The sequence below is a fragment of the Fusarium keratoplasticum genome, chromosome 11, assembly GCF_025433545.1.
Source record: "Fusarium keratoplasticum isolate Fu6.1 chromosome 11, whole genome shotgun sequence".
Taxonomy (NCBI): Eukaryota; Fungi; Ascomycota; class Sordariomycetes; order Hypocreales; family Nectriaceae; genus Fusarium; species Fusarium keratoplasticum.
Genome location: NC_070539.1, coordinates 459,984 through 473,333, shown reverse-complemented (window position 1 = coordinate 473,333; position 13,350 = coordinate 459,984). Strand labels below are relative to the sequence as shown.

Here is a 13,350-nt window from a genome sequence, read left to right as displayed (position 1 = left end):
TCTTTAGTCACACGAACCAACACTCCCGCGCAACATCCAGCACGCAAGCTTCCTTGCCTTCGTTATGCCTCAACCTGCCAAGACCCTCAGCCTGAGCACTATATTCTGGACCATCGTTCTGATCTTCCAAATATTTTCTCTGTTGCCCGTCGGCCTTTACTATGCCGGCCGTCGCAATCGTCCACACCATGGATACTCCCTGCATCAGGCTTTAGCCCGTAAGCTAATGTTTGATTTGATGCTCTTTTACACCCGAGTGCAATGGGTTATGCCACTTGTCCTCTCCTCAGGGAATATTGTTGCACGTTTTGTTCTCATCAAGCCATCGCCCCGCCTTAAGGTCTATCAAGGCCCTCTTCTTAATCCAAAGATATAACCCATGGCGATCAGCGGCACTTAGTATCCTTCTGCGCCTGAGCCCTCGGCTCTCAGTGCCACTGCTCAGCGAGGAGGTGGCATCGTATTGCACTTTCACGGGGGCGGTTACGTCATCGGCAATGGATGACCGCTAGATAGCGGTTACATGGCAGGTATTTTCAACCGTCACATTGCCCCATTGGCATTGTTTATTGATTACACACTTTCTTATACATCCGCCGGAAGATTCCCGGCAGCATTACAAGATGCTATCTCGACGTACCTATTCCTCCTTGATCAAGACATATATCCAAAGGACATTATCCTTAGTGGAGATAATGCAGGAGCGCATCTAGCCATCTCGCTACTCAAATACCTAGGCGAGTATCTTCCATCCAAGGTGCCTGCTCCTGCTCAGGCGCTCCTATAGTCACCATGGCTGGATATAGCCGCAGGAGCCTCCGCCGCTGTTACTTTGCGGCGAAAGAACTACCAAACAGACTATATCCCGGCAAGGTTCGCCGAATGGGCTGTTGCCTCATTTGCCCCCAAAGCTTCTGTTGACCTCGGCGACCCATGTATCACGCTGGCTGGACGTCCTTTCCCCTCAGCAACACAGCTTTGGATCCATGTTGGTGCTCAGGAGCTCCTTTACGACGAAGTTGTGGACTGGATCGACGAGATGCTTCGGGCTGGCTGCGATGTATCTCTGAGGGTGGAGGAGGGCGCTCCTCACGATATAGTGGAAAGCGGACACATCAATGGGTTTGGCAAGAAAGCTGAAGAGATTGCAAAAGCCGCTGGAATCTGGTGCAAAATGACTCTATGGGAGTGAAGCCCTTTTTTCTTCTTGCCAGGTGTGCGTGGCATTCAAGTCACGAGCAAGCATGTAACAACTACTCAGCTAACATGGTTCATCGTTGACGGGGCCTATTAGAGAATCGTTTGTGTATCTAATCAACTACTTGTGCTACACCATCGGATGCACTGACACTCCTAAACTCCCACAGAAGCTGTACATCCGCAAGGTAGGTTCTCGCCAAGGCAAACCCTTTGTTGCCAATCGTCGAAATGGCAGCCTCTATCCGGTCGAAATCAGATCGAGTTTGGCACTCTAAAGCGATGACAAGAGTCATCGGCAGGTAAAAGAGCGCTTCTAGACGCACCAGGGGCAATCGCTGCTCCATGTAATGTAGAGCCTGGAGGGCATGGTTATGCAGTTCACCTAACCCACTTATTCCTGGCAGCTCTTGTTGAAGGGTAGCCCATGAAATGTCAAGATAGAGTCTTGAAAGAGCGATGAGTGCGATGTGATAGAGGAGCTCACGTAGAGAGATGAACTCCATGGCTTCCACGCCAATGTGGTCTCTCAACCTCTGTATCATACGCATGACCATCCAGCCTTGTTGCAAGGCGAGTTTCCCCATCTGAAGTAACTCAGCCTCAATGTTGCACGGCTGAACACCACCCCCTCGGAGTAGATATGCATTCCGAGCCTGAGCCGTCCACCGTATAGCTCTGTTCCAATGATAAGCTTTCCAACAGAACCGTCTTCATGTCGGCGGGTCTTACAAGGAGTTGGCCTTTGCGAGACCAACAGTGATAGATGAGAAGTCATGCAGTAGTTGCTCTGCTTTGGAACCGGAGCTTTGGGCATGCAAGCGTTCACCACATGACTCAGTCGCAATAGACGGAGGATACTCATCCAAAGCCAATGCTTTCATGGCCGCCAGGACGCTGATCGTGTCGTATAGAGATGCATGGCTAGATACAAAGGACGCCATTTCCGGGGCGTGGGCATGATAAAATGTGGACAGGGCTTCAATTGCGGATATAAACCCAAGGCCAGACTCATCTACCATTGTCTAGAATCGAAAGGTTAGCTCGGCAAGGGCTGAAACTTTAATGCTTGGAAGAACTGACTTGGCAGATGGCTGTTAAAACCCCCGATAGCATGACGGTGTACCGGTCGGCTGATCCCTGAGAAAGAACTGTATCAAGGTTACGACTCAGGCTTTGCCGGATACTGCGCGCCCAGGTAGCATCTTGCGCAGTCTGATTCAGATTCTCAGACTCTTCGTGATTCGGCCCAGCTCCAAAGAGCGCTCGTATAATATAGCCGACGGCAGGAGTATGAAGATGCCTCTGGCAGTCCTCCGAAGCAAATACAATCGCGAACGGCGAGTATGGTGCATGAACAAATTGGGAAAACTGGAGCGGTATGTCTAGGTCAGTAGTAGCCATGCGTAGTATGTCTTCGCGGCTCTCAATAGCAGGTCGCACACGAGGACCACAGAGGACTACCGTCGGGCTTGAAACGATTTGCTGCATCGGCCCGTGACACTCGACGCCACGCGAGAGGCACTGACTGCAGGGGAAATGGCCGTCGCACTGCTTTGATGTTAGCGACGAGCAAGTTGAAACCTTTTGTGAGTGACCTGCCCCACGCCGTAGCCGTTTGCAATTGACGCAGCGCCGAACTAAGCGCCTCCGGTCAAAGGGCCCGACTATCTTGGTCGAGCTCATTATCGTTTAGCAGGAGAAAAACTGCACAGTGTAAATATTTATCAGAGAATTGATGTTCAATTAACACAGCAGAATAATTGGTGATGTGAGCGTCTTGACATGGCCGGGTTGCGGCGTGATCTGGTGGCTGGGCTGGGTGTGTCAAAAGTGGCAGCCAAGTCTGTATGTGTCGGATTGGACACTGTACAATAGCTCTGAGGGTGGTCACGTGCGTTCATTGTCCGTCCGGGTAATCTCCGGCTCGTCGGATGTACTAGGCCGAATTAGGAAGGCCTCGTCACGGTCCGAAAAGGGAAAGAGGGAATTGTCTCAGAAGCAACAACAAGCAATACACACAGATTGAGGCGATCCACACGGATAGCCCTACTTCGCAACAGTATGCAACTGCCGTAATGGAGCAGTACATAGATGACTAAGCCCCGGCTCGTCACACAATTTAGACCTCGTCAGGCAGATCAATTCAATCCCCTCTTTAGCACCCACACACTTGCTTGACCCCGGAAATATCGGGCAAATTCAAGGCCGGCCCGTCGAATGTCGCCGACGACAACGCGGGCATTAACCTTTCACTTCTGGATGATGATGGACCGCGATCCTAAACGTAAGATTAATGGCTCATGTTAGCAGAAATACTGCTTGCTAGTCAAAAGAGACCAAGACAATAGTATCCTGAGACGAAACACAAGGGACACGCGTGTCAGCAAGGGAGCCAGCCGTTCTTGTGGTTCGTCTCAATTTCTTAACCATTCTCGCTCCTGAGCATCGGGATCTTACATCCAGGCGGCCTTCTTTCTACCTTGACTTTGTCGCAGAATGATTTACTCTGGGCGAAGTTGCCAGACAAACTTAACTGATGGTCAAGACTGAAAGGGCATGGACCAGACGAGCCATCGCTGTAGCCTCCCTGGATCAATCATCACCGGCATATAGACCTAAAAGACTGCCCACTCCCCAACCTGCTTAACCTGGATTGCCAAACCAATTAGCGCGGACAAAAGTGTGGCATGTAGGTGACACAAGCTGACACGAGGTGCATAAAATGGCTGAAAGTTACAGCTGGTGAGCTTGGCTTTGGGCAAATTCCGCCTACAAAATGCGCCCAGAATCATCGCTTCTCCAATGAGAGGCATCCCTCCCGTAACTTTTACTCTGGGCTGAAAGACACTCTCGGGGTGGCCAAACAGGGACACCGCTCAGCCTCCACAGGGATGATAGACACTCTAGTTCAAAAACAAGTCGAGAGAACTGAATTAACCTTAATTCAGCTTTCGGTGTCTGTTAGGCGAGTGGGCGATCACTTCCTACTCTAGCAGCTCGAAAGGCAAGGCATCGGGCTCGAGCTAGCATAACCGATGAGAAGAGACAGAATCCTTTGGCGCAGGGCTGAAACACCTCCTTTAAGGGCGATTGTAAGCCGCAGGCAAAGCGACACAACTATCGGGGTATAAAAGATCGCCTGTGCGTCCCTACTTTCTGAATCTCACCACAATGAGACGATGGCTTGTAGAATGTTATACACCTCATCAGCATGGCACAAGACTTCAACGCCACCGATTTCTCCCCTATCAAGGATCAGTACCATTACGGCCACCCGCAGCATCAAGATGGCATCTCCTACACAGCCCAGCAGCTCCCTGCTGAGGCAGCGTTTCAACAGAATCTTCAGCATCCCCCACCAGGAGTAGCGCCCAGTACTGATATTAAAATCCACTGGTGTCATCCATCGTTCATGGTTGTTCTGTGGCTTGCTGGCCTCGCTCTCGCCGTCGGCCACCATACTTACTATGTCTCAATGGATGGAAAAAACGCAGAGGACCAAAGATGGGTCATTCGCGTGGGGACTGGCTTTGCCTTTCTCGTCAAAGCCTGCTTTGCGGCGAGCCTGGGCATCGCCATCAAACAGCTGGTGTGGGCAATGCTACGGAGAAGGTTCATGTCGCTCAGGGGAATCGACGCCCTCTTCGCCATCACTACCGACCCGGCCGCCTTCTTCGTCCAAGACATCTGGCTGAGTATGCCAGGTCTCGTGCTATTGGCCGTCCTTCTCTGGGGCATTCCTCTCGCCGCCATCGTAACACCAGCGGCCATCTCAGTCACGACTCTGACGACGCAATCAAACCAGAGCTGTAATATCCCAGTCTTGAACTTCGAGAAGAGATTCGACTGGAAGTATAGGATACCACAGTCGGCTCTGGCAAACTACAACGAAACCATTTATGGTCTTGGCATACGACCACCCCTGTCCGACTATGGCCCAGACGAAGAGGGCAATGATGTTGCCGATCCATGGAAATACGGTGGGCCAACGCCCGTCGCCGAGAAGCTGCTGCGCAAGGTTGTCATCGGCCAAGAAATCCTCCCATTCCCCTCCATCTGTGGCCCGAACTGCACCTATGAAACCACGACTCCAGGCGTCGGATACAATTGCTCGCGGATCAGTTTCAACTCGGCAGAAGCTGCGTACATCAACTCCACGGACGCCTACCGAAAGTCGTCTTATATCTACATCGGTATTCTCTTCAATAATCGCCAACTTGTGGCCCTGGCAGAACAGAGGGAGCATCGGGATAGACCAATTTCGGACGATGAGTATTTCCAGTGCCAACCACATCGCGTCACTTACAGGATCAACGTCACCTTTATCAATGACATCCGTCACCTCCAGGTCATCGACGAAGAGTTCCTAGAGCGCGTTCCCTGGCCCATGTTTCCTGGGAACATGTCACTCTCAGCGACCTACAGGGAGACCAACTATTGGGCATACCAAGCACTGGCCGATCTTGTGGGCCAGCACTTCCAAGGGCATATTTGGTTTCCACGTGGGGGCTGGGGCGGACAGGTGACAACAACAATACTGAGCTACTCCTCGCTGGTTGGGCCGCAAAAAGATTTCAGAAATACGAACAAGACCGTCTTTCCATCTGTGGAATGGCCGAAACTAGGCTTCCGGCAAGGCATCGTGGACTTGGTGAGAAATATCTCCCTCTCTCTCTTCGCAGACCCAACTTTGCATATCTACGATACGAGCCCCGGCATCTGCGAAACATTTTCGGTCTCCAACATCTGGAGATATGACCCTAGGGCACTGTGGATTGCTTACGGGGTCGTCTGTCTGGTGTGCACGGTCGGAGTCGCCGTCGGGGCGGTTGCGATGAGACTAAACGGCTGTTCCAGTGACGTGTCGTTCTCGAGGATACTATGCACGACAAGGAACTTCTCACTGGATCAGGCCGCAGATGGGTCTAGATTCGGGGCCCATCCACTAAATGAAGAGCTAGAGAAGCTGCCGTTGAAGTTTGGGGAGCTTTCGGACCAGGGCCATGTGGGTTTTGGCATGGAGGGTCAAGTCACTGAACTTGCCAGAGGACGATGCGAGTGAAGGATTGCCTGAGAAGGGACTATGTCTTGCGATCACCTCGATTTCTCCGTGACTGGCAGAGCGAATTCAGCTGGTTTATTTTACCCCTGGCCTCAAAAGAAACTATTCTCCATTGGCATAAACACCTCAATCTGCTCACAGGCACTCTTAAAAGCCTTCAGCCATCTGCCTTGAAGACAGATTCCCCTTCCCCTTGAATCAACCACAGCACAATGCGTGCATCCCAAACCTCCCCGACGCCTCCGCCAAAGGAGGTGGACTCGATGGACATCATCTGCATCGCCGGCGGCCTCGAGGGTTGTAGGCGCGAACCCTGGCTCAACGTCAAAGACTGCGAGATCATCGAGGACGCCATCAGAGCAGACACTAGAGAGCCTGTTGAAATTGAGTACTACTACGAGAGCCTGGAGGAGGCTAATCAGAAACCGGAGTTGATTCTATGTCGAGGCAGGATAACTATCGATGCAGAAGAGGTCAGAAAGAAGAGCACGGGGAATGGGAAAAGAGGCCGCAGCACTGGGGTACCAGTGGTTGACCGTGACTTTTCCTCTCGTATTTACGCCCATTGGATATGTGGTAAAATGCAATATATTGGCTATGCTTAAGTAGGGTGCCAGATATCAGATGCTAAGTGCGACTCCATACACTAATAAACATATCGGAAGTTGAGGTTGCGACGGTCCGTCTTGTCAGAAATCTCAAGTTGGTCCGGAGGCAGAGAGATGGTCGTCTGTTGAAGCTTGTCTCGACGCTTATTCTCCGTGATCAGCGTGAAGCGCAGGACCAGCATCGTCAACGTCGAGATGCCAAAGCAAATCGTGGTTGCAAGGAACCCACTCTGGGATGAAGTCAGTAATGCGCACTCTCCTGCATCAGGGATGGGTTGTAACTCACTGCGTACTCTGGGGCTTCACGTGGGAAGAAGAGGAAAGGCCCAATAATGTTACCAGCGGCGTAGCAGAAGAACATCATGGCTGAAGCAACACTCTTCTTGGTAAAGCCCGCAACATTGGAAGCAATTAACGAGAGAGAGATGGGGAAGCCGGCAGCAAAGGCGACAAAAAGCCACAGGCCGAGGAGCCGGCTGCCTTGGTTCGGGCCAAATCGAACCAGAATCGAACCCGTCAAGCTGAGTTCATGTTAGTTTCAGATATCCATGGTCCGAAATGGCTCTGTACTGACCTGATGAGACTTAGAGCTGCGCCGATGATGGTTCTGTAGCCGTTGAAGCGACTGCAAAGGTAACTCGAACCAATGGCAAAGAAGGCAAGGATAGCACCCATGGGCATATTCAGCAGATACACCTGAAATCGAGTGAACCCAAAGCCAGCCATGACCAGACTACTGAACTATGGAGATGTTAGAAAGATGCACTTCATGTCTTCAACTGCTCTTCTTACCGTGGTATGGGCGCCGTTCGGAATGCTAAACGTCAGCTGATAGACCATCAGCAGCAACACGTTGGGATCCTGGACCACCTCGCGGACTTGGTCCCACTTGAAATGGTTATCCTTCATGCCGGTTTGGTTGCTGCGGATCCGATCGACGGCTTGAGTTCGTTGTTGTTCATCGAGGAAGCGTGCTTTGTCAGGCGTGTCGGGGAGAAAGATGAGAAGGACCACAGCCCAGACGAGGGTGATGAGGCCAAAGATGATAAAGAGCCACTGCGGGTTGAGCGTTAGCTGTGAAACGATAGAGAACTGGGAGTCTTCCATACCCTCCATGCGTCAAGGCTTCCGCCGATATGAGCGATGCCGTAGGCCAACAGACCTCCAAACATGGTAGCAATGGCGTTACCAAGGAACCAGATGCCGTGTCTGAGGGGCTGCTCCTCTCGCTTGTACCACATTCCGGTGATCAATGAGAATCCAGGCGAGATGGATGCTTCAGCGGCACCGAGAAAGAAGCGAGCAATGATAAGACCCTTGAAGTCCTGAACTGCAGCGTGACAGATCAAGACGACAGCCCAGACAAAGCTGTGAGCCAGGTGAGATTTTCTTCACTGTATCGTGGATTGAACTGACTGACCTTGTACCGGCTAGGTATTTACCCAGTGGCAAGCGGACCATCAAGAATGAAGCCGGGTAGCTAAAGGCCAAATAACCAAAGTAAAAGACGCTGCTGCTCCAGCTGTATCTTGATCCGGCCAAGTCCTAATGTTGTTAGCTGACTCGAGTTGGAAAACTTGACAGGGAAACTTGGCTCACCAGGTCATCGATGATTCCCATGATGGAAGAAAAGTTCAACGATTGCTTGTCAAGGAACTGAAGCGTATACGAAACGAGGAGCAGCGGCATTAGGCTAGATAGTTATCGTCAACAATCGCACATCAATGCTCGAGCCTCGAGACTTACCAGAAGTCAATTCTCCTCAAAAGATGTTTTCCCTGGTGGTTTGTTGCTGTCCCCTCCTCTGCCACCTCAAGGGAACCTTGCAGACTGAGCATCTCACCGACCTTGGGAGTTGGCTCCTCAGGGTGGAACATGGTCTTGTCTGCCTTGTCTTGTTCCATTCTCAGTTTGCAAAGTGATAATTATTCGGGTTAGTTGAGATGCTGATGTGTCTGCTGAGGTCGCCGCTCTGAGAGGCAGAGAATCGCCTGGTTAAGTAGGAGAAGCTGTATCTGCTGAATGGGGAGACCGAGCGTGACAATGGCCTGTTACTTTATCAATAGCTCCATAGAGCGGTCCAGCCGTTCTCCTCCCCCGCAATCTATAACAAGGGGTATTATCTGGTTCACCGACGTCGTCGCCAATTCTAGACGTCAAACTTTGCCTCCCGTGATAATGTGCCGCGGCGCTAGCCTCCGCGGAGCTGTAACGAGCCCAACATGATTGGCCACATCGGCAAATGAAGGTTCGCTTTACAAGGTCTGAGTGACGGGTGCGCTAACTTGATCTGAAGAGGGATGCCGATTGGCCATGTCGGCAACGAAAAGCCACCGTCCGAGTCGTGCCCTGGAACCTGAATCATCAAGTGGGAGTGGGCGGCTGATATGCTTCCCGTTCCCCGGATCCGAGATGATGGGTTGATATCTCGAACGTGGGGTAATTGGGTTTTGATTACATTCTTGGAGATAACGACGTAATCTTGGGTGGAGATGAGGGCATCTAGATTGCCAGACTTATCCACAGGGGAACGTCATAGCGATGCACTCGAGATAACAGGACGGAGAAGTATGCCGTTCAGCCGTTCTAGCTAATACGTCGGAACTCGGATCCGAACATCACTGCCAAGATTGCAAGTGATGCCAAACGAGTCAGGGGAGAGGACAGATCAATTAGGGAAAGAGTGCCAATTCAATGCAACCATTACATGAGGGATATCCAATATTTTGGCAATTATGTGCATTTTTACTCCAATATGCGGTTTCACATGCTACAGTCTATCTATGATCGGCTCCACATCCCGATGAAACTCCTCCCAAGCTTTGGTTGAGAGCTCCGGCCCCAGAAGTATTTCGCAAGCTGTTGCGGCTAGACCTTTGCCGCAGTCCAGTGCGCTCTCTAATGCCTCCTTAGTACCTGCTGCTGCTGCAAACTCCGGTGTGTGAGGCTGAATCAGGGGGTCCTCGATTCCTATCGAGAACATGGGATGAATGCCTGGTACGAGAAAGGTGACGTTGCCTGGACGTGTTAGTTAACGGGTGCTTTGTGAGGTACATCTCGACTTACCCATGTCTGTTGAAGCTCCCATTGGTGGTTTCCCTGAATCTTCAAGGTACTCTCTGCCAAATGCCTTCATGTGTCTCGTAAACTCTGTAGAGATGGCCGTGTTAGGGCAAAGCTCCATGTAGTCTTTATCTCTGTTTCCAAGTCAGCAAACGCGCATTCAATGAGTTCATATCTGTACTTACGAATGCCAGTCGCACTCCAATGTGCAGCCAGTTCCCACCGCTCCAGCCTTGAAACATGCTTCCACCTTGCGTGACAGATCTTGGATACTCTCGACTGTGCTCTCTCTCAGATAATACTCGAGACTCGTGGTATCAGGAATGATGTTCGGCTCAGCGCCTCCTGATCTGATGACGCCGTGCACTCGTGCTGAAGGAGGCAACTGCTGTCGCAAAAGGGAAATGTTGACATAAGACGATACCACAGCGTCGAGGGCATTCTTCCCATGCCATGGACTCATCCCCGCGTGAGCATTCTGGCCTTTAAACGTCACCTCCAACTGCCTTCGCGCACTCGACTTGGCCGCCGAGATACCATCTACCCTCTTCGTTCCCTCAGGCGAAAGACGTCCTGTAGGATGCGCCATGAGACACGCGTCGACACCTTGATAAGCTCCAGCTTCGATGAGACGGATCTTGCCTCCGCCTCCTTCTTCAGCGGGAGTTCCAAGAAGTCGTACTCGTCCCTTAAGTTTTCCATGACGAAGAACTTCAGCTGTTGCGAGGAATGCAGCGATTGAACTTGTTGCAATCAAGTTGTGTCCACAGGCGTGGCCAAGACCAGGGAGAGCGTCATATTCGGCATTGAACACGACCAACTTGCCTCCTTGGCCACACTCGACTTCAAAGGATGTCTCGAGACCATATGCATGTCTCGTTACCTTGAAGTCGAGATTTTGCAAGAGATCGCAGATGTTGTCATGGGCCTGGAACTCCTGAAAGTTGTACTCTGGGTTTTCGTGGATCTGGAGCTAGATGTTAGTCTTGTAAGTAGCGGTGGATCAGTGACAAATACCTTTTTACATATTGAAGCCAAGTCGTCGGTATGAGTGTCGACCGACTTGGAAATTGTGTCGTATATTTGCTCCGTTGAAAGAATCATCATGGCTGCTTGACAGATTGGTAACTGGCAATGCACGATATTTGACTATCAATATCATCGTGACTTTTACAATGCAATTAGTTTATATAACGCATCTACTTCATCATCAGACCATAGCTGCATCTCAACACCAACCAAGGTTTCACGACCTGAATCGCGTGGAGCTCACAACAGGGGACACACCGAGTCGGCTAAACCGCCCAATCACAAACTCTAATCAAGCGGTCTGTGTGGCGTCTCCACTCTTTATTGGCAAGCTAAATTGCCGAGGCGGCCACTCACGAGCTCGCGAGCTGTCGCTCGTGGCTTGGGGCGGCTGAAGCTATTCCCAATCTTGAATGCCGAGCCAAGGCACTCGCCACCGCGCTTGAGACCCCTAAGTACTTATCCGCGCATCTTGCCGAGCTGACCAGTCGGAATCCTCTAGAGTCTTTTAAAGTTATCTATACCTTGCCGAGCTGTCCATTTACAATCTCGAGTTTCCTCCTTCTCACACTCATCACGACTCGTCAAATGCCGAACGAGGTCCCATCGCCGAATCGCCGAAAGGCGCGATCAAAGAACGGTAAGAAAAGTTGCCTCGTTATCTAATTTAGGAAGCTTACCCCTTACACAGGCTGCATAACCTGTCGGATCCGAAAAGTCAAGTGCGACGAGCGACGGCCCGTCTGTGAGAGATGTGCCAACAGCCCCATGAAGTGTGAGTGGCTGGAGCCCGGAAAGTCTCTGAGCGTGAGGAGGTCACGGGGGTCCAATAGCGCGTCTAGTCCAGGGAGCTGTCGTAGCTCTCCTCGACCGTTGGCGCCGTCACGTCCAGCCACGCCTCGAGATAGTCCATCCTCCAAGAGCAGCGGTATGCAGCATGCGACGACACCATCACGATCGAACGAAGATGCCTCGAGTCATAGCCCGGAAAACAACAACCGACAGCCTCAGTCGACTCTGTCCGCGAACCATGCTCCCCTCGCGAATTCACTGCAGCTCAGCGCCGACGATGAAGCAGCATTTCTCTACATCCCGGAGTCGATGATGGTGTTGTGTTATGGGAAACTCTGGAAATGGAGCTGCTTCTCGTACATCTACACGCACATTGCGAGCCAATATTCCGGGGTGATGAGAAGTCTGATTGCCGTCGCAAGCATGGAGTTACGTGCTCAACAAGTGCTTCAGGCTCAAGAGAGCGATAATTCGACCAAATCACTGGAAGCAGCTCATCGCCTTGGGGCCGCGGCCGCAGCGCACTACAGTCTAGCTCTACAAGACTTGTCATCTCTGCTACATCTTATTTGCCATTCTGAGGGTCGAGACGACGATATAAACGCGTTGTTTACAATGTGGTTTCTCATTTTACGGTACGAGGCCTACGACTCGGAGAGTTCTGTGGCATCTTTGGTTCATCTGGAGGGCATCCGGTCATTCCTGAAGCCGTATCTGGATGGCGACGAATATTTGGATGGGAAAAGACTGCCGTCCCTTTCACAAACAATGCTACTATACACATTGTAGGCCTTCCTCTCCGAGATGCGAACCTAGACTGATGGGTTTACAGATACTTGGATGCAGATTCCGCTACGGGGAATGTACATGGCGGCCAGCTCTGCATGGACTTTTCATCCCGAGAAGCCTCAGACTACATCTCCCACGAGCGCTTGTTCCTGAGCGGACGATCCATTCTACCCAAAATATGGGGAGACGACTACCCGGTTACCGAAATCTTCGATGATTTGGAAAACTACCGGCCACTGCGTCTGTATCACCTGTGTCAGGGTGCGAAGCTGGAGCTTCTAAGACTGGCAAGATCAGCAGCAGGTCCCGATAACGTCAGTCTGCAGAGGCTCTGGCGCCATATCCAGAGCTTTGGTGATGTAAGCAGCAACTAACAGCCTAAAAAAGAAAAGCAGCTGACTGATATGATCAAGGAATTCACTGATATCTTGCTCTTGGCCAGGCAAGTCACCAGCTCTGGTGGCAAACGACTCATGTGGACAGTCTACTCAGCCTTCTTGGACTTTCACGCTCTACAAGTCCTCTACTCCTGTCTACACGTAGACCAAGAATCCCAATCACGAATGGACTCATCACTCACCCAAATTCTGAGAATCGCATCCAAGGCCCTTGGAGAGGATCCAAGGCAGGCATATCGCTTGATTTGGTCGTTGTCGGTGGCTCTCTGCAAGACTCAAGGACACCCTGATCATATGTGGCTATCAGCTCAACTCGCAAAAGCACGGGTGTTGTTGCCGAACTTTGGCGTTCCTGGGTTAATACTTGGACAGTGTGATGGACTTCAGAGTGGCCATGTACAATGAACTA

At 51.3% G+C, this 13,350-nt stretch overlaps 3 protein-coding genes across 3 annotated transcripts; 1 reads left to right on the top strand and 2 right to left on the bottom strand.

The window, feature by feature from the left end:
- Nucleotides 1–6,908: 6,908 nt before the first annotated feature.
- On the bottom strand, nt 6,909–8,774 carry NCS57_01295900 (MFS domain-containing protein; the record flags this gene model as incomplete). Its single annotated transcript, XM_053062613.1, has 8 exons — nt 6,909–7,100; nt 7,157–7,391; nt 7,445–7,611; nt 7,663–7,926; nt 7,980–8,238; nt 8,291–8,415; nt 8,470–8,563; nt 8,617–8,774. 8 exons carry the CDS (start codon nt 8,772–8,774, stop codon nt 6,909–6,911), a joined length of 1,494 nt encoding a protein of 497 aa, XP_052907508.1.
- Nucleotides 8,775–9,640: 866 nt separating this feature from the next.
- On the bottom strand, nt 9,641–11,040 carry NCS57_01295800 (Peptidase M20 domain-containing protein 2; the record flags this gene model as incomplete). The annotated part of the gene is made up of 4 exons (XM_053062612.1): nt 9,641–9,888; nt 9,937–10,067; nt 10,119–10,900; nt 10,951–11,040. 4 exons carry the CDS (start codon nt 11,038–11,040, stop codon nt 9,641–9,643), a joined length of 1,251 nt encoding a protein of 416 aa, XP_052907507.1.
- A 510-nt stretch (nt 11,041–11,550) lies between these two features.
- NCS57_01295700 (Zn(2)-C6 fungal-type domain-containing protein) lies at nt 11,551–13,346 on the top strand (the record flags this gene model as incomplete). The annotated part of the gene is made up of 4 exons (XM_053062611.1): nt 11,551–11,602; nt 11,654–12,539; nt 12,587–12,902; nt 12,957–13,346. 4 exons carry the CDS (start codon nt 11,551–11,553, stop codon nt 13,344–13,346), a joined length of 1,644 nt encoding a protein of 547 aa, XP_052907506.1.
- Nucleotides 13,347–13,350: the final 4 nt, after the last annotated feature.